The sequence below is a fragment of the Argiope bruennichi genome, chromosome 1 (assembly GCF_947563725.1).
Source record: "Argiope bruennichi chromosome 1, qqArgBrue1.1, whole genome shotgun sequence".
NCBI classification, from domain to species: Eukaryota; Metazoa; Arthropoda; class Arachnida; order Araneae; family Araneidae; genus Argiope; species Argiope bruennichi.
This window is the reverse complement of record NC_079151.1, coordinates 6,211,904-6,233,678: the sequence shown is the minus strand read 5'-3', so window position 1 is coordinate 6,233,678 and position 21,775 is coordinate 6,211,904. Positions and strand designations below refer to the sequence as shown.

Genomic DNA, 21,775 nt, shown 5'->3' with positions numbered 1-21,775 from the left:
ACTCTTTGTAGCCAATTCTTTATTTTAACAATTTTATCTTTTAAATTTTGAAAACAACGAAGAATCAAGAAATTGATAAACTTCATCAAAATAGCAATACATTATATATTTTTTAATGAATTTTGCCCATTGCTGTTATAATCTGAGGGTAAAAAATTATTTTGATTATTGTTTCCATTTCTGTATTCTCGAGTCTTTTCTGGCAGATTTTAAATTTCTTATGATATTCGTTAGAATTCGTTTTGAATTTGTTAACCCGGTACAAATTAAGAACCCGTTCGGCAGCATACGCCGGAAAACAAACCTCCATCCTTCTTTCAATCTTCACGTGTATTACGAAAGTCAATAAAGATATTCTTGAACAATTCTTCGTTCTGTAACATTCTGAAGCTACGTATAAACTTTGATTTTATTTCATGATTTGAACTTATTTCTTTGTAATAATGGGGAAATTGAATGTCTCAATTTTACGATATCTTACTCGTGAAGATTTCAGAGCACTAGCTGCTGTAAGTTGTTTTAATATTATGAGCAATAATTATTTTAACAATTTACCTCTCATTTTTCATATTTTGAACACATTTGCTATTGAAAGATTAGTTATCTGGTACTCTTCTTAATATTTAAAGTAATGAAATTATACATACTGTTTCTATTTTATAAAATTTAAAAAGTTTTATTTTGATGTTTTAGGATCTGAGGATAGGAATACTCTGAATACAGAGATAGAGATACTTTCGAAATAACAAGATATTTTTTTATGAATTAAATTGATTAAAGAATGCTTAAAATAGATTTTAAAAAGTTGTTATTTAAAGTAGTTATAGGAAACTGTGAATGAGAATGAGGTTCTTTGAAATAAAAAAAAAGTATATATAGTGTATTTAACGTGTATATGACAGGAAAAAATAGTTCATTTTCATTATATAAGAAATAACATGAGACCTTTTAAGGATTTTGTGATAGACAGCAAATAACATACATTTATTTGTGGTTTATAAATATTTACATAATCGCAATATAGCATGCATAAAGAATTTAATAGTCATGTTAATATATTTTCTCTTAAAAGAAAGAAATTTTTTGCAGACTTTATAAGTTGCTATAAATTGTCACATGTGATGACTTGATAGATTTAGATTTCGTGGAAGATTTTTAGCACGACACTCTTGTAATAAATTTTAGAGCTATTTGCATTTGTTGCTAAATTAGTTTAATTCTTAATTATATTATGGATTTCCTTTATAAAATTATTTTATTAATTGATTAAACTACATTTTTATTTATTTCTAACATTTTTAAATATTTTAATTAAAATTATTTCATATTTTGATTTTGGTATAAATAAAAGTATTTAAATTTTTTTTTCCTGAGTTATTAATCTTATATTTGTATCTCTGTACTTTAAAAATACAAATTTGAAGCTCGAGATGGACTAATTATATTTTCAAATATATTTCCTAAATTAATGGTAACTTAATGAATTTAAAGTAAATATATTTGCTTGATCTTTTTTAATCACTTGAACAAATTGCTATTCTTAATTTTAGATATTTCAAAAAATATTATATTCAGATTATTTTCAAACTGACCACTTCATATAAATGGTACAATTAAATTTTAACAGTAACCAAAAAATGGCAAGAAAATTTTTTTGCCCTATTGTAAAAATACATTCAAATGCATTATTATTTGTTATGAAAAATTTGGAGCGTGCAAATCGCATGCTATATAGCTTGACTATTGAAATCGCTAAATTGGTGAAATTTTGTTTGGCGCTTTTTGGTTGCTGTTACAACTGATAAGTACCAAATAAACATATTAAAGTTGAAAATATATCTTTCATTTCATAGATATTCATAAGATTGACAGTAGCATAATCCATATAAAATTTGAATGAAATCTCTTTTATTTGTCCAATATTTGTTTAGTTGAATAAATTTTTAAAAGTTAGTTTTAAATATAATTTTGTAGCAATACTTTATATATGTGAGTGTATAAACTTTGACAATCATCTACAGAATAGCCCGTTCCCCCTTCCCTTGCTTTCGTGCTAGTGAACAAAGATAACTATTAATTTTGGCTTATTCATCGACTCCACAGGTTTTCAGACGTATTGAAAACATTGGATTTTTTAAACATTATTCTGTATATATGAAATTTGTTTTATAAATTGCATTATGTAAAACTTTTATTGTAAACATTTCTTTGTTTTGATCGTATTTTTGTAGGTTGAAATGGGAATGAAGAATCATGAACTTGTTCCTGGCCCTTTAGTTGCTTCTATAGCAAATTTTAAGCATGGTGGATGTCATAAACGGTTAATGAACCTTACTAGGCATAGACTTGTAGCATATGAAAGAGGGAAAAGGTGTAAGTTGATTATTATATTTTAGAGGTAACAGTTTATTATTTCAGTTTATATTTTGGCTCAGTTCTCAAAATAATTAAAGCCTTTGAAGTAATTATGCAAATAATAAAAATAGCATTATTTGATAAACTCAAAATTGTATTTTAGATGATGGGTATAGACTTACAAATGCTGGCTATGATTATTTAGCACTGAGAGCATTGGCTTCTAAAGATGTAATTTTTTCTGTGGGAAATCAAGTTGGAACTGGCAAAGAATCTGGTAAATAATTTGAAATTTCTAACAAAATATGTTTTAAAATTCATTTTTTTATTATCTGACTTCTTTGCAGGCCAGAATTTTTATTTCTGTTATGTGTTATAATGAATGTCATAGTTTACTTATTTACTGTTAATGGAATAATAAAAACTAAGGGACTCCATCTCTTGCTCGCTTATGCTCGCCTACCCCCAAGAACTGCTACTGCAGTTTCTCTCGGATCGCTACGTAATCCAAGCTCGCTTGCTAAACCACTTTAGTCTAGTAACAGATATATTCAGACCAACTTATTCCAAAATGTGATAAAACAATAAAAGAAATAAAAAATGTAAAGCAAAAAGTACACTTACAAAAATCACCTGCATCCAAGTTCTTTGTAAACACAAATAACTTTTCATTTAAATAACTATATACATTCATCAAAGAAACAATTTAAAAAAAAATGTGCTTTTCTCACAATTTTTCGAATTTTGGAACTATACCATATAAACTATAAAAAAAATTTGATATTTACAAAATAATAATAATAATAATAATAATAATTGTGCTTTTCACACAATTGTTCAAATTTGGAAGCTACACTACAGAAACAGAATAAGTATTTCATATTTACAAAAAAATAAATTATCTGAAAGCAGCTATATTCAAATTCAGTCCATTCCAAAATATGATAAAACAATGAAAGAAAAAAATGTAAGGCAAAAAATACACTCAAAAATTGAACCTAATTCTCTTCTTGGAAACAGCAAGAGATAGTCCATGGGATGACAACATTGGTTTAATGGAGAAATATTTTTGAAGCTATTGCCTACAGGATAAATACAGATGTCTCGTTTAGTAGGTAGTTCGCCATTTTCTTCTACAAATATCGCTGCAATTTCTGTTTTTTAATAAGTTGGTTATATCTACGTATATCTAATATTTGCTACAAATATCTACCCTGATATTTGTAGCAGGATTTTGTTCAATTATATGATGCATATGCAGATAACAATCGATGAAAGGATTGATTGCTCTCAACGTAGAATCCAATCTTTCCGTCGCAGAGAGCAAACATCCTTCATTTCTCTCCACGCATTTTTCAGTGGCTATACTGGTATCAAACACATATAACTGACCATAACCTGATTTGTTATGACTACTGTATAAAGGAGAAACCATGTGGTATATTTGACCATGAATCCTATAATAATATGGCCCTGTTCCAGGAGAAGATTTAATTTGAACTCCCATGGAAGCAAAAGCTAAAGCAGAATTATAGTCTCTTTATGCTTCCGATAGTTTTTTCTTTCGATTAAATCACTGATCAGTAAGTCTCAATATTTCTGGTGCATTCAACAGATGTTCCAAAACAAATTCTTTTTATCATGACAGTTTTTCGTATATTTGCCAATTGAATTTATATCTTTTATCCAATGACATGTCTGGCAAAAAGAACAGAGTCCTGACATAGTCCCACAACTATTCTCCTGTTCAGAAACTTTGCTCCGTACACATAAACGTTTAATCTTATCTCATTCATTTCGACTGGATCTGAGTGATTCTTGAGCATTTTCATTCGACCTGTCTTCTCGTTTTCAAAGATTTCATTTTAAAATCAATATGGCACGACTTACACCCATCGTAAAAATTTTTGTCCATTTTTTGACTGTTAATTTTTTTTTGTTTTAAAAATTTTCAAACTGGTGCAAGAATAGCATTCGCTTGAAATCTTATCAAACTGTGTGTTGTTCCCGGGCAAAGTTGAAGTGATGCCAAACGGCGATTAACAAATTCGGCTTGATTTTGTGTCCACGTAAGCTTTTTATATTAATAAAAATAGAATTAAGATTACATGCTTTAAGTGTTATCTATCTGAAATCTTTTATATTTTAACGTATTTAATGTTTTTATAACTATTCTGTTATATTAAATTTTTGTTAATATTGTTACTGTTATATTAAAATTTATCATTTTACAAAAAAATGCTCTATAAATTTGAAAATGATTTGAATAAGCCATGACTTTGAAATGTAATGTCTTGACGTAGTCAATATTGCTATAATTTTTAAAATTTATTAGAATTAACGTTGAGGCATTGGAAATTAATGAGAAATATATGCAAAATTAGTGGTTTTGCTGCTTTAATTTCTATGTGCTTTCTTTTTCCTTATTATGTTGAATTTTTGTCATTATCTGCTGGCTGTGAATACATCAGGTCTGAATTTTTAGATCATTATTTAAACATTTATATTCTTAATTTTTTTTTTTTTTTTTTTTTTTTTTTTTTTAACTTAGCTATAAGTCTGTCTCAATTTCTGACTGATGTAGCCTAATTGAGTGGATGATATTTAAAAATTCCTCAGTTTTTTCCAAAGCTTTATGTGTTATATCTTTATTAAAGCTATAACTCAATATGTTTAGATTTGTCAAATATGAGTGATGAATATGAAATGTTGAATCAGCTGCAAAAAATGTCAGTTTAAAAGATTTGTCTTTTTTTTTTTTTTTTTAAGTTGAAAGAAATTATTACTCAGTTCCCAGTTTTTAATATTGAGTATAAATTCTAATTTTTCTAAAAACTACTTGAAAATTCCAATATTGCATTTGCTTATTAACATTTTTAAAGATCAGTTTTACTAGAAATAGTGTGCCATGAAGTATAACACAACTTTTATGGAATTTTTGATATGTATTTTATTTATTTGCATTACCTTTTTTTAGATATATTTTTAGTTGCTGATAAGGATGGGAAAGAAATGGTTTTAAAAATCCACAGGTAACGTTTAAATTTTATTTTCATAAATATTATATATTTTACATGGTTTTGAAATCTATATTTAAAAGAATAAGCAGAATTTCATGACTTTCTTTATTAAATACTGTAAGCGAAGAAATCTAATCTCAATGACAATTGCATAATTTCCATTGGAATAATTTATTTTAAATTTTTTTATTTCTGTTTAATTCTAAACCTGAAATTAAATTTCTAGAATTTGAAATTGTTAACCTTAATTCTATTCAGTAAAGGCAATTTGGAAAATAATTTTTTTTATAGTTCAATGTTATTGTATGTTCTTATTTAAAAAAATGACAGAAATATATGGATATAACACATTTGGAGTTCTAGGTTAAAATCAATCTACATGAATTTTATTACTTTTTAATCTTAATAAACTTTTGTGATATCTTTTTGTTTTATTTTTTTTAAATAGAATCTGGCACATAATTTATTGCATATAATTAATAATTTTCATTTTATATTTATTCCTTATCTTCTAAGAATAGTTTTTTTTTTTTTTTTGTTTCTCATGTGTAACTTCATTACATTAAATTTGATTAGATTTCTATTCTAAACCTAAATAATTTTTGCTCTGCATGTTGTAATGTATGATAATTTTATGTATTGAGAACTCATATTTTCTCTAATTTTTTAGGTTAGGTAGAATATCATTCAGGAAGATTAAAGAAAAGAGGGACTATCATCAACATAGACACAGTGCTTCTTGGTTATACTTATCTAGGTTGGCTGCAGTGAAAGAATTTCACTTCATGCAGGTAAATATTTGTAGTTGTAATTTATGAGAATGGTAAACCATTAATCAGCAGATGCAGCTCATCCCAAGTGCCTGGTTATATACTACTGTTAAGTATTGCAACTCAGAATACAGTAAACAGACAGATTTTTTTAAAAAAAAATTCCTTGTATTGAAAATGAAGTTCTGAATTTCAACTACTTTTCAATGAGGCTCAAATAAAAAAATTATTTCATTTTGTCTTCCTGTGCTTAAAAAGTTGTGTGCTTTATATAAAACTTTAAAATTTTGTTTTTATTTTAAAATTTCTCAATTATTAGTTAATCTATTGAATAACTATTTTTTATAGAATAATTTGTTGATGTATTGCATCATAAATATATTCTCTTTTTTAGCACACATCAGTTTCTATTTTTTATATAGATATTTTATGAAATAACTGAGCACTGTAATTTTTAGCTTTTCATTATCTTATTTTTAGGCTTTGTATGACCGAAATTTCCCTGTTCCAAAACCATATGAATTCAATCGTCATTGTGTTGTCATGGAAGTAGTTAAAGGTTATCCCTTGTAAGTATTTATTGCTATATAAGAAAATTTATATATTCATTTGTGTATAATTTATATAATCTACACAAATTTATGAAGTAATATGTGAAGTAGATCATCTTATAAATGCATTGTACAATGTACATTGTCTTATACTGTTATGTACAATATGTACCGGGTGTTTCAAAAATGACCGGTATATTTCAAAAATCAATAAAAACTAAACGGGCAACAATAGAAATACACCGTTTGTTGTAATATGCTTGGGACAACAGTAAATTTTCAAGCAGACAGACTTGCGAAATTAGTTACAATTTACAACAACAGATGGCGTTGCAGTCGATTTGAAAGATTTAGAAGAAAACGCAGTGTGCGAGTTTGCCATTCTGTAACTCGTCTCTCTGCTGTAAGCGTGTGCTGTTCACAGATTGCAAGTTTATCGTGAAAAAGGTACAAAATGCCTTAGAGGACACTGCGAACACCTCGTGATTTATGCAAGATGGTGCCCGGCCACATCTCAAAGCCAACGTCTTTAATTTCATGAACGAACATTTCGATGATTGTGTGATTGCTTTGGATTATCCCACACATACAGGAAGTGGCGTGGATTGGCCTCTCTATTCGGCAGACATGAACCCCTGTGACTTCTTTCTGTGGAGACACTTGGAAGATCAGGTGTACCACCACAATCCAGAAAACAATTAAACAGCTAAAGCAATACATCTGTTCTGCATGTGAAGCCATCCCGCCTGAGACATTTACCGGGTTTCTTCTCATTTCGTTCTGAGACTAAGTCATGTTATTGCTGTGCATGATGAATATTTGGAAAATATCGTAGTTTAGATTTTTTTCCAGACTGCAGCGCCATCTGTTGTGGAAAATTGTAACTAATTTTGCAAGTTTGTGTGCCTGAAAATTTACTGTTGTCCCAAACATATTGCAACAAACGGTATATTTCTATCGCTACCCGTTTAGTTTTTATTAATTTTTCAAATATACCGGTCATTTTTGAAACACCCGATATACTATATGTACAATATAGAAACTTTGTGATAATCAGAGGATTTTATGATTAATAATGACTATTTATATATATATGTGTACATCTCTTATAGCAATTATATATATATGTACATATATATATATAACGTCAGGGTAACTTGGAATGATTTACATTTTCCTGACATTTTTTTCCTCTCTAATTTTTTATTTTATTAAAATTACTTTTAAACTTATTACAATCAAACCACATACAATTTTCAATTGCCAACAGAGAATAATTAAATTGGTCAAGTTAAATTTGACATTGCTTGTTTTTGTTGTATGATTAAGCATTATTATTGGACTAAGTCTATGAATTTAAGCAGTTGTATAATTGAGTTTCATTATAGGTGCCAAATTAGTGAAGTGAATGATGTTCCTGCCTTGTATGAAGAATTAATGAATCTTCTTGTGAGACTTGCAAACCATGGACTCATTCATGGTGATTTCAATGAGTTTAATCTTATACTTGGTGATGACGATCATGTCACGTTAATAGATTTCCCACAGATGATCTCAACATCTCATCCAAATGCTGAATGGTAAATCTTTTTCCACTTTATGATATTTAAATTTAAATGGATTTTCAAAGAAATGGAGTTTTTAGAATTGCTTTCTGTTTTCAAAGAAATGGAGTTTTTAGAATTGCTTTCTGCAGGATTAAAGTATGTAAGATGGATTCTGATTCAAATTGTGCTGGCTGTTTTGTATCTATTAAAAATTCATTATCTGCCTTACTTTTATATTCTGTATACTTATCTAAAAATTTATTTCTTTACCCCATTTTTTGAATTATGGTATTGAAGTGATAATTTGATGGCATTATAATTCATTAATTCATCGTTTTTCGATGAAGTTGCAATTGAGGTTGGGTTTAGCATGAGCCAAAACAATTTAGGTGCAGTAAAAATGGTTAAATTTAACATTTGAATGAAAAAGAAAGATATCCACCATTATATATTATACCAAAAGAATTAACTATTATATATAATATGTATGTGGAGCTACCCCCCCCCCCCTTTTCTTTCATATGTCAAATCGATCACACCATGTGTTACGAAAGCGAAAATACGACTTTTGATTAATATTCAAAGCTATTTAAAGTGAATATAAAATATTGATCTATCATTATAAGTCCAAAACAATTTATTTTAATTATTTTCCCTCTTCTCATAAATCTTTTTTGTTAAATTCTGAAGTTTCGGATGTTATTATTAATACTTCCATAAATTATTTTTTATTTATTTTTAAACATAATGAATATGGATTTACTAAATTCTTTATATAGGCTGATATTATGGACGGCATGAAATTAATGTTATTGCTAATATTTTCTTTCAATTTTTTTTCTTTTTTTTTTTTTTTTTTTTTTGGTATTTGTTTAAAATTTCCCATATATTTAACAGAATGCTCGATAATTTAAAAATATGAAGTACAAGAAATTAATTTGTTTGATATATTACTGGTATACATTTCTCTTGAAATTTTCTCAAAAATTTTTTCAAAAAGAGAAGGCAGCTTTTTTTCTTATATGTTTTGATGTATATGAAACTGTGTGCCATAAAAATATGCAAGATTCATCCTATCTTTTTTGAAATTTATATCTATAAAACAGTTTTCTTTTTATGCGGTAAAGATAAAGAATTGAAAGGGATCAATTTCCTACTTTTTTCTCTGTTTATGGATTAAGTAGTCAGGCTTTTTTTTAAAAAAAAAAATTATAAAGTTGCCTAACTTTTAAAGGGCTAAAGTGGCTAAAATGTTTAGTGGGTTAAAAGTCAATGCAATTTTGATAACATTAAAGAACTATTCTTATTTTAATGTAGTGATTTCATTTTGTATTTATAAATCATTTTTTTTTTTTCTGCTCCTTGTAAAAGTATTCTTCAGTTCTGTTTTACATTTTGGTAAACAATATGATTAGGTGAGAACCCACTGGAAGAAAACATATCATTTCATTCTTAAACACTCTGTAAATGTGCATATGTGCTTGTACTGCATTATTCGTGAGTAAATTTGACAAGTAGTTCCGAGATATGATTGTTGGCTAAAAATTGGTCTAGATGGGTGTATATCTTCTATTGTTTACTAATATATTTGCAAAACAGTGAAGGGTTTTATATAATTGAAGTTTTTCTGAAATTCACTAAGTGAAAATGGTGTTTTTTTTCTTCTGAGCATTAAATTTTATATTTCATTGATTTTAGTTAAGAGAATAGAACAATTTTTCAAATATATTTAACAACATATTATGCAATAATTAAAAAAAAAAAAAAAAAATAAAGCCACATTACTCTGAGGATATTAGATGTAGCAGGAAAGAATGAGGGAAATTTCTTTAAAAAAACCTGGAAAAGTTAGGAAAATTCAGACAGCAGAAATAATGACCATCCTGTTTAAACAAATGCTCCAATTTTGCTGTTTTTTCAGATGTTTGGAAGACTACCAAAGGTCATTCCACGTTAACTCATCACAAGGTGTAAACCTCACTATTTTACATTTGCCTGAAATTTGGCACAGTTATACTATTGGTTTAGACTTGGAAAAATATGAAATTTTATTGATGTATCAAAGTGTTTTTGAATTGCATATATCTCTAACATTTTCAGAAATAAAACTAAAAACAGTGTGCAGCAATTTTTTTAATTGTTTTAGACGCCTTAAATGAGCTAGAGACCTAGGATAAGTGCCATTTCACAGTATTTTTCACTCTCTTTTCTCTGATATGCATCACTATATAGGTTCAGATAAAAAAAAATTTAATGTAGTTTAAAATTTTAATATTTTTTCAAAAAATACATACAGTAGACTCCCGATGATCCGCGGGCGGGTTATCCGCGCCTGCCACACAAAGTTTTTTTTTTTTTTTGACTGATTTCTTCAAAAAGGTGCAGTTTTACAGTTATGCTTTTGTAATTACATAATACTTTACAGTATTAAAACAGTATATATGTATTAATTTTTCTGTGTATCCTAGACGCCTCTCGTAAGTACAAGGCACTTTTCTGTTTTCATTAACAAAATGCATTTTAGGTTAGTTTTGAGTGATATATTAAAATATTAAGCGTTAGTTAAACATTTCCTGCTGCTTATTTTACTTTTTATTGTACATAAAACGATTTTTCAAAGTTGGAATGACTGTTTCCTCTTTTGCTATACCCGTTTTTTAGCTTTTTTCGGATTATCCGCGATTTTTGTTATCCGCGGCGGCCGCGCCACCCAATTCCGCGGATAATCGGGAGTGTACTGTATTTTAAAATTCCATGAATAGTTTGCATTATTTCAAATCACATGACAAAATATAATTTTGGTATAATAGCTACATTGTTGAAAAAAATAAAAACTTCAGCATATTTTCCTTTAATTTAAATTTGAATTAATTTTAATTAATGCAATAATTCTAATATTGACATTTTTATGAAAATAATCATGAACACTGATATAAAGATTCCATTACTTTATCTAAAAAAAACCCAAACAATTAAATAATAGCATCTCTGAATCATTTGAAGCTTGAAAAAGCTTCATTTGTTAGGTCTGTTTCACCATCATGAAGAATATAAGTTCTTCCAGTGGGATTCACAGGATTTACTTTTACCAGAACATCCATATCAGAGATCCACATAATATCAGTATTTCTTGAGTAGAAGAATGGTGGAGATAGCCTTGATGAATGAAGAAAAGTTACCTTTACTTCTTCTCTGAAACATATCCTGATCAATTTTCTTCGTAGACAATTTTGATGCAGCCTGAAATGTCTATTAAAGTAAGATTAGTAGGAGATTTTGACACATTCTTTTTGAAAGCTTTTGAATCCAAAGAAAAGTTTTTCACTAATATTTTGGATGCAGATATGGCAATGAATGCATGGTACTGCTGTGTTTCTTTGGTGGACAATGCTTAATTAAAGCAATGTTTCACGAAGCCTTTCTGATTAAACATAGTTTTCTGAGTTGAATGCGAAAAGCCTGGGTTAGTGATGTTTTGAATCGCCCATTCAAAAAGTTGTATTTGAATTTGTTTTTCATTGGGTGTTACAAATTGCTATGAGCTGCCAGTCTCTTATAGAACCTCCTACTTCTCAATAAGGCACTTTACTATGAATTGTGGCAAAAAAGTTTCATTCTTCTTCCACATTAAAATCTTCTTTTCCTTCTTTGTATTGGCAGACCTATCTGAAAAATAAGAAATCTTTTTTGAGGATTCTCAAATTTGGCAGTGTAAAAAGATATACAAGGTGCATAGCATCATGAAAAGTGCTTAGATTTGAAAACAATTTTTAAGCACCTTAAAAGTGCTCAATTTTCAGAAAAGATCCTTAAAAAGAGCTTAATTTTCTCGTGAAGATGAAGGAAGTTTTTCGCTTTGCTTTCTTTCTCCACAAGTTGAATATAATAATTCAAAATCATGTCGTAAAGGCTTGTTTACCTGGTATATCTAAAAAGAAACCAACAAAAGGAAAGAATTCCAGGGATTCCAGCATGTTAAGATAATGCTAATGATTCTTTTTCTATTTTCCCCCTCTATTTCTTTCCTTTCATTTTTTTAAAACTTTCTTTTCCTTTTTTTTCCCCCCTATTTCCCTCCCCCCTCCAACAATATGCATTGCCATTTATTAACACTTTCATCGCGAGGGACGAGATAACTCGTCTTCCATGAATATTAGCTATGCGCGAGGGATGAGACAACTCGTCCTCTACTCAAGGTTTTTCTATATTATTGCAGCGTGTCCCGCGACTTATTTCATCGACATTTTAGCGTAAAATAGACTAATATTTTGTCTTTACAACATTTCTACAAGGTTTATTTCTATATTATTGTCGCGATGAAAGTGTTAAAAAACTTCAGTAGTTATCCAGAAGGTGCAGTATGAAATGCATTCTTATTGAGAATTGAAAAAAGTTCTAACTTCAATTTTCAATATTTTAGATATTGAAGAATTTATTTAAGTTATGCCAGGTAAGTATATATTTAAACTTTTGTGTTTTTAAAGAAGAATATGCGATATGTCCCAATCAACGGAAAATAAGAAAACACCAAGATGAATTTGATGCGCCAAAGTGGTATGTCATCGAACATGGGAAAAGCTGCTTTAAAAACAAAATATTTGATCATCATTCTCATTAGTGTGTCGTTTTGGAGCAGACACTTGAATGGCCTACTACAGGTATTCAACTGTACTACACTGAATTGTATTTAATTGCGGTATGTAATTACATTAGTCTATCGCGTAAAATCTAGTAGAATGAAATTTTTATTTGAAGCCTGATTCTATTATTTTATGGTGACTTTTTTTTATAACTCTTATCGAAATTTTCCCCCCAATCTCTCCCTTAAAATATAAAGACTTATCGTGAGCAACGGCCAGCTTAAAGCCATTGAAATGAAGCATAAAATTTGGGAAATTATCTTTTGGGCATTAGAGGCCTACTAAGAATGGACTTCTCAAACTTTTAATTCAAAATTAATTTAAAAAATAGAATTTTAACTTGTTTTCATCGTAACATCAAAGCATATTATTGCACAAAAATGATTTTAACACCTTTTTAAAAGGTTGACAAAGAATAGCTTTTCAGTGATAAAAATTTTGTTTGATTGAATTTATTTTAGTTTTAATAATTTTTGATAAATTAGTTTTGGATACAGGTTATAACGATAGATTTTTTTTATAATGAAATTCAAAATAATATTGCTTCTTCGAATCGTTGAATCACATTATTTTGCAGCTGTTAAAATTGTAGTAAAAGGGGGCGGGGATGCTTTCTTTACTTTCGTTTAAATTTAAAATAAATAAAACAGCACATTGAATAAAATTAATTTGATAAATTTTGCAGCAATGCGATATATTGTCTGTCTTCAAGCAGGACAAGATTTTTAATTTCTCGATACAAAATTTAGAGAAATTATTGCAATCGTCAAAAAATTCGTACTCAAGATAGATTTTAATGAATCTCCATAGTTCGAACCTCCTTTTATCGGAAAACACATTTTCGGAATATGTCTTTCTGTGAGAAAGACATATTTACATATTGAGCTAGACGAATGAAATTTGGTATATGGTCTTCACACCAAATTGTAAATTTCGATCAAATTTTCAGCAACATCCGTTTAGAGCAAGTCTGTTTGTCTGTCCGATTGTTCAAATATAAGTTAGATTGATACCTACAAAATGAAGAGAGCTAGATAGGTACATTTGGTATACTGTTTTAATATCCATACCTAAAAACATCTACCAAATTTTGAGCCAAATCCGACAAAGGGTTCACCGTATGTCGGTTTGTATTTTCAGAAACATGCACACGCGATAACTCTAAAATGCAGTGACTTAAATATATCAAATTTGGTATGTAATATTGTGACTATAAGTGTAGTTTTGAGTCAATTTTTTTTGTTTTAATGAATTGGGAAGAATGTGTCTAAAATCAAATTCGCTTTTCGGATCCTTTCAATCGCATGCCAGATATCAATTCCAAAACACTTGTCTACGATCACACGATAGAATCAGTAAAAATGTTTATTCACTTTTTGTAATTATTCTAAGCTAATTGCATGCGGGGCATTTTCTGGCATATGCGAGAAAGTTTTGGGAAAAACGTTCCTGCCGACTTATTTTCGTTTTGGTTCTTCTACAAATCTGACTTTTTTTTTTTTTTTTTTTTTTTTGACTTCATGAATTTGTTTCCGTTATTTATGAAAGCTAGGACTTATTAAAGCATTTTCATTCCTTTGTAAAATGTAAGTTACACCACATGCGAATTTGGTGTAAAAAATTTGGTGGAATTCTACATTATTTGGCGATTTTTCGCTTGCACCTGGCTAACGGAAAAGTACCCAAAATTTATATTTTGCTGTGTGCTTTATAATAATTCAAACTACTCATGGAATTAATTTGAAAATTTTAAAACATGTACTTTTTGAAAATGTAATGAAATTTTAAAATTTAATTTTGGGAAATTTTTTCTTTTCTGAGCCAATATAGTGTTGCATATCAAAGGAAAGAGCATGCAAAATGCTATAAATTGGCTCCTACCCAAGCTTTAACTTAATTGAAAATGTTTTTCAGCTATTTAAAAAAAAATGCCATTCCCTGTTTTCAGCACCATTTATGAGTAGTAATTCATAAATGACTTGATATATTGTTTATAAATTACAGAACTTTCATACACTAGCATTCTTATTTTTCTAAGTCTATACCAATAGCACTTACCATGGTATAGACTTCGTATGTGCTAAATTTCAAGTCTATGCCAAATTTCAATAAAATCTGGATTGGTAAAGATAAAAATCGTCTTTTTCTGTGTTGAAATAGAATGGCCCTAAAATGACTTTGATTCTAAGAGAAGGGGGGAAACTTTAATCATCCAACAGGATGTAGACCAATTGTCTTATTACCAACTGCAGGAAAGGTTTTTAATAAATTGGCTGTATGCTAGTTAGTATTTGAATTAGAAACTAAAAGAAGTTTGGTTTTTGGGAAAAGCAGAAGCATTCTTTTGATATAACAAATGCATTTAATTTAATAGATGGTCAGATTTATTTAAACCTTTACAAAAGAATAAAGTATTATTATATTTGCAATTTATTTTTGCAGACTTTCTCAGGAATAGGATTGTCAATAGAGAAAAACAATTTTTAATTTTTTTGAAGATGTGTCCCAATAATAGGCCCGATCTTTTAGCTAGTCATAGCTGACCGATTGCTTGGAAAAATAGTTTTTGCTAAATTTCTCGATTGCAGCATTTGCTGATGTTATATTATTATTATCATCCAAGAATGTTTCTTACAAATTTACTGAAAATTTTAAGGGATCAATTCAAATTATAGAAAACTGCTGAAGAATATAAATTAATCCAGAAAAGTCTGAATTTATTTTATTTTCAATTAAAGAAAGAAATAGTTCATATTCACTTGAAAATAAATGGTGTTAAAGTATCTAATTTTGTTTTTGATAAAAGGTTAAAATGGAATGAATGACAGGCAAGAAAAAGTAATGTATTTGTAAAATAAAATTAAGATATTCTGAGGTAATCTGGGGCATAAATCCCCTGATATCTCATGAAAGTTTTCCCAAGAGCATTTGAAAAGTATTTATATGGTGTTCAGATTTGATTTTTGCATTTGGTAAAACTTTGATTATTGTCAAAGGTTTATTAACAATTACTAGAACATATAAGACTATTTCATCAGGCACTTTGTGTCCTATCTGAATATATTCACATATACTTAGTTACTACTGAAATGGTAACCAGTGTATTTAAGATTTATATTAAAGTAAATTACGGATTGAAGAGAGAATTGAAATTATATAATGAATCTTGACATTAATTTTTTTTTAAAAAAAATCCACCTTGAAATATTTACTCGTCTCCATTATCAATCTGTGACCCTTTGGAATATAAGGGTAAGAAGCTATGAGGATTTACTAATGGCTTTTACATTGAAAATTGGGTTGTATTTTGAAGCTTAAAATAAAGTGACATATAGTTATTATGAAATACATATTTTTACAGATTCAAGATACAGTACTTTATTGCCTTGGAATTGTTTAAAGGTGACTGAGAAATAACACTATCTATCAATAGTTTTAAAGAATTCTGCCAGGATTTTTCCTACATAGACTTAAAGCCTGTGTAGGAGCTCAGGGGAATGTATATGCAGATTTTCTGGTTAACTTATCTAAACAGAAAGAAGACATTGATGTCCATACTCAGACTCTAAAGTTCTGAATAAAAAGGCAAGCATGATGGCAATCTTCTCACAAACTCAATATCTATGTTGCGACGCCAACGCCACCTTGTGAGTTTTTTGTAGCTATCGGCATATAGAGTTTCAATAAACAGTGTGTTGTGAGCGTTGAGTGAGAGAAAACATGGTCCGTCGAGCCGGAGCGAAAAAAGCGTCGTGTGTGTTCTATGTGCGTAAGAACGATGGTTCTTTCCAAATGTAAAAAGTGCGAGTATAATCTAAACCGGAGGTTTATTCGTTGAAGAATTGTGTTTTTGAGTGATTACGAGTGCCAATCAAGAGTGCAGTGTCCAATTCAAGGTGAGAGCAGTTCCCTTGGTTCGTAGTTTCGTTTTTAAGCTAATATACTTGTAAAATGGCTTTGCTTAAAAATCTTAAAAAAGACGAGCTTGTGCTTGTCGCTGAAGAGTTAGGATTAGAGGTACCAGTGAATCCAAAAATTTTAGATTTAAGAAAAATAATTGAGAGTAGTGACGTTTTCAAAACAGATAAAGAATTTATTCAAAGTGTAATTAATTATGTTTTAGAAGAAAAGAAATCTAAAAAAGATAATGAAAAATCTAAAATTGAACAAGAAAAGTTAAAATTAGAACAAGAAAAACTTAAGTTAGAATTTGAAAAAGTTAAGCTAGAGCAGCTTAATAAAGAGCTTGAGCTAACAAATGCTAAGAGTAAAATGGCCCCTGAACAAGTAAAAAAGATAGATAACGGGTCTTTTAGTTTGGAAAGCTTAATTAAAAGTGTAAAAACTTTAACGATTCCTGTCCCTTCTAAAACAGAAGCATTCAATTTGTTCTTTCAATCAATAGAAAAGGCTTTCAAAACTAAAAATGTCGCAGAAGAATTTAAAGCCGAAATTTTATTAAATATTTTGGGAGAAAGAGTAGGAAATTTAATGGTTTACGTCAAAGAGGAGGAACTGGAAAATTATGAAAAGATTAAAGAGTTAGTGTTAAAGCAATTTCAGCCTACTCCTCAAGAGTGTCTATATCAATTTCGAAAAGCTCAAAAATTAGCGACAGAAAACTATGTTCAATTTGCATCTAGAGTTGCCTCTATGTTTGAATACTATTGTCAATTGAGAAACGTAAGTGAATTTAATGATTTGTGCCAATTAATAGTATCAGATCAAATATTTAATTCCCTTGATCAGGAGTTAATGAGTTATATCAGCATTAAACAAGGGGAAGATTGGTACAAACCGCAACATTTAGGTCGTGAGTTAGATTTGTTTGTATCCTCAAAAGGTTCGAATAAAAATGAGTCGAATTCAAGTTTTAAACAAAACAAATTCATTAAAAACAGATTCGAGAAAAAGTATCATAAAAATGTTACAAGTGTTTTTTTGTCCGATGTTAATGAGTCAAAGTGTTCATTCTGTTTGGAAAATCACACAATCCCCTTTTGCGCAAAATTTAAACAACTTCCTGTTGAAGAAAGAGTTGAGATAGTTAAAAAACAGCGCCTTTGCTTTCTTTGTTTAAAAGAAAAATGTTCAGCTATGAGATGTAAGGCAAAAACTTGTAAAGTATGCAACCGGAAGCATCATACTATTCTCCATTTCCCGAGACATAAAATAAATCATCAAAATGAATGTGATTCTATTACTGTGCATCAGATAGATACAGCCAATACTTCAGGGTCATCGCTAAATGAGAATGCGAAAGTATTTCACCCCTCTTACCCCCCTGTCTCTGCGAAAGTATTTCACCCCTCTTACCCCCCTGTCTCCTCAACTTTACAGACGCCAGATGGTGCGGGATATGCTCATAAGTCGGTATTCGCGATAAACAAAAATGAAAAGAGTAAAACAGTTTTTTTGAGCACTGTTAAATGTTTCATTCGAGATACGTTTGGTTTTTGGCAGGAAGTGAGATGTTTATTAGACGTCGGATCGATGACTCATCTTATGAGCAGGCAATGTGTAGATAAATTGGGATTGAAAAAAGAAAAAGTAAATATTCTAGTAACGTGTTTAAATGATTCTTCCATGTGTGTTAAAAATTGCGTAAGTGCGGTAATTTCAAATTCCGATAATAGTTTTAAAAGAGAAATAAATATGTTAGTAGTAGAGAAAATTACCGATTTAACTCCAGTTAAATTTTTAAATGTGGAAGGACAAATTCCTGAGAACATTAATTTAGCAGATGATACTTTTTGTGTTCCAGGTCCCATTGACTGTTTATTGGGTGCGGAAATTTTCTATGAATTATTACGTAGCGGGCAAATATATTCTGAAAATTCTAATCTTATTTTCCAAAATACAGTGTTTGGGTTTGTGGCTTCAGGTAGTAGTACTTGTGTAAATAGTGAGTTAAAAGTACATTGTGGATTAATTAAGGAAGGAGATTTAAATGATACCTTAAGAAAATTTTGGGAATTAGAAAATGTTGATTTAGAGCGAACCAAAAATAAAGAGGCAGTTTTGTGTGAGGAACATTTCGTGAAAACGCATTCAAGGGATGTTGAGGGCCGGTACATAGTGAAAATGCCCCTTAAAGATGATCCGAAATGTTTAGGTGAATCAAGGGACATAGCTCTCAAACGTTTGGATGCTCTGTGTATTAGGTTAGAGAGAGATCCTCAATACCTAAAATTATACAAAGATTTCATACACGAATATGAACATTTAGGACACATGAAAGAAATAATCACTGAGGAGGATAATTCAGAGATAAGATATTATATGCCACACCATGGCGTATATCGGCCACAAAAAAGTACCACTAAATTGAGAGTGGTCTTTAATGCGTCGAATCCGACAAGTAATGGATTGTCACTCAATGCGTTGCAATACAACGGAGGACTTGTGCAAGATGACTTATTTGCAATAATGCTAAAATTCAGAGAGCATCCTTATGCCTTTACGGCCGATGTTAAAATGATGTATCGTATGATACTCATGCACGAGAGCCAGCAACCATTGCTCAGAATTTTATGGAAAGAGAATCGTGATGATCCCGTAAAAACGTTTGAGCTAAAAACAGTGACTTATGGGACAGTGAGTGCTCCCTTTTGAGCAACAAGAGTACTGTTGCAACTATCTAAAGATGAAGAGAAGAGCTTTCCCTTAGCAGCACCAATTCTTAGACAGAACTTTTACATGGATGACGTTCTTTGCGGCGCATCTTCTTTAGAGGAAGCTAAGGAACTGAAGAGTCAACTTTCTGGTATATTGGCGAAGGGAGGAATGCAGCTTCATAAGTGGTCCAGCAGCCACTTAGAACTGGCTTCAAATATCGATGGAGGATATGACTTTGAAAATCTCATCGAGACTAAGACGTTAGGAGTGTCCTGGAAGTCACTAGAGGACTGTTTTGTTTTCAGAGTTGCAGTCGATTTAAAGAATTCTTACAACAAGAGATGTGTTCTTTCAACTATTGCTAGACTTTTCGACCCACTGGGACTACTTGGTCCAGTAGTCGCAAAAGCCAAAATCTTTATGCAGAGCCTTTGGAGTCTTAAAATTGATTGGATGGATGAGTTGCCACCTGAAAGAGCCAAAGAATGGCACCAGTTTCTTGAAGATTTCAAGAGTATAAACAGTATCTGTATTGAAAGGTGTATTGTGCATCCGCATGCGATGAGGATTGAATTACACGGTTTTGCCGACGCTTCAGAAAAGTGTTACGGAGCAGTGATATACTGTCGTTCTTATTCGTCAAACGGCATACCAACAGTGAAACTTGTGACGAGCAAAAGCAGAGTTGCACCCGTGAAAAGTGTCACAATACCGCGGCTTGAGCTGTGTGCCGCCGTCCTCTTGTCAAAGCTGATGAAACGAGTTGTGACTGCTTTACAAGTTGATTCACCTCCAACGTACATGTGGAGTGATTCAACAATCGTTTTAGCAGGGATCCAAAAAGACCCTAACATGCTAAAGACCTTTGTGGGAAATCGAGTTTCCACCATTCAACAGCTGACCTCTGCAGAACAGTGGCATCATGTTCCCTCGTCTCAGAACCCGGCTGACCTCATTTCCAGAGGTCTCGACCCATCAAGCCTGCACCACAGTTCATTATGGTGGACTGGACCTCCATTCTTGTCCATTGAGGACATGTCTTCCAGTGAGCCACCACCAGTGAGTTCCATTGAAGAGTTCCAATCCGAGTTAAAGACAAACCAGAGAGTGATACAACATGAACTAGAACGTTTAAAATTTAGTGACTCTAATAACTTTGTTTATCTTAATGCTAAAGTGAACAATTTTGTGCATGATATAATTGGTTTAAGTAATAATTATTGTCGTTTAATTAGGATATTAAGTTATATTTACAGGTTCTTGAACAATTGTAGAGTTAATTTTCCTAAGAATTTTGGAATCTTAAAAGCTATTGAATTAAAGGAATCTGAAATGAAGCTCCTTAAAATTATTCAAGAGGAAGACTTTCACAAGGAAATCAAGTCTCTCAAGGTATCGGGTTTTGTCAATACTGACAGTCAGGTAAAAAATTTATTTCCCTTTTTGGATGAAAATGGCATTTTGAGAATTGGTGGAAGACTTACCCACAGTGATTTAGATTTTGATAGTAAATTTCCAATTCTTTTATCTAAAAATCATAGATTGTCTTATTTAATTGTAGAACATTTTCATCTAAAAAATTTGCATGCTTCACCACAATTATTGTTATATCTCATACGTCAAAAATATTGGATTGTAAGTTGTCGTGATTTGTGTAAAAAAATAGTTCATTCATGTATTGTGTGTTTTAAGGCTAAACCTGTTACTTTAGACCAGATAATGGGAGATTTGCCGAGAGATCGAGTAACACCTAACTATCCATTCAATGTGAGTGGAGTTGATTTTTGTGGACCATTCTTCATAAAATATCGCAACCAGAGGAAAGGTATTTTAAATAAAGTCTATGTGTGTATTTTTATATGCTTTGTAACCAAAGCAATTCATCTAGAGATTGTGAGTGACTTAACGAGTGGAGCTTTTATTGCTACACTAAAAAGATTTTTTGCAAGGAGAGGCAAATCATCCAAAATTTATTCGGATAATGCTCAAACTTTTATTGGAGCGAATAGGGAAATTAAGAGATTACTTGAGATTGTAATTGATCAAGATAAAATTCTTGCTGAGTATTTACTCTCAGAGGGAGTTGAATGGAAATTCATTCCACCCCGTTCACCCAATTTTGGAGGCCTTTGGGAGGCTGGAGTGAAGTCGTTTAAGTACCATCTTAAACGTGTAGTAGGTAAAGCTAATTTAACTTATGAGGAATTTTTGACAGTTACAAATCAAATAGAAGGAATTCTAAATTCCAGACCATTATCACCATTGTCCTCAGAT

General features: G+C 30.3%; 1 protein-coding gene across 1 annotated transcript in view; it reads left to right on the top strand.

The window, feature by feature from the left end:
• The first annotated feature begins 303 nt into the window (after positions 1–303).
• LOC129974159 (uncharacterized) overlaps positions 304–21,775 on the top strand; it is a 31,039-nt gene continuing 9,567 nt past the window's right edge. The window contains exons 1-7 of the mRNA XM_056087540.1: positions 304–509; positions 2,232–2,373; positions 2,519–2,632; positions 5,333–5,387; positions 6,046–6,166; positions 6,626–6,714; positions 8,085–8,276. Of these exons, the coding sequence (XP_055943515.1) occupies positions 444–509; positions 2,232–2,373; positions 2,519–2,632; positions 5,333–5,387; positions 6,046–6,166; positions 6,626–6,714; positions 8,085–8,276 (779 nt within the window). The 5' untranslated portion in view covers positions 304–443. The remainder of the gene's footprint in view (positions 510–2,231; positions 2,374–2,518; positions 2,633–5,332; positions 5,388–6,045; positions 6,167–6,625; positions 6,715–8,084; positions 8,277–21,775) is intronic.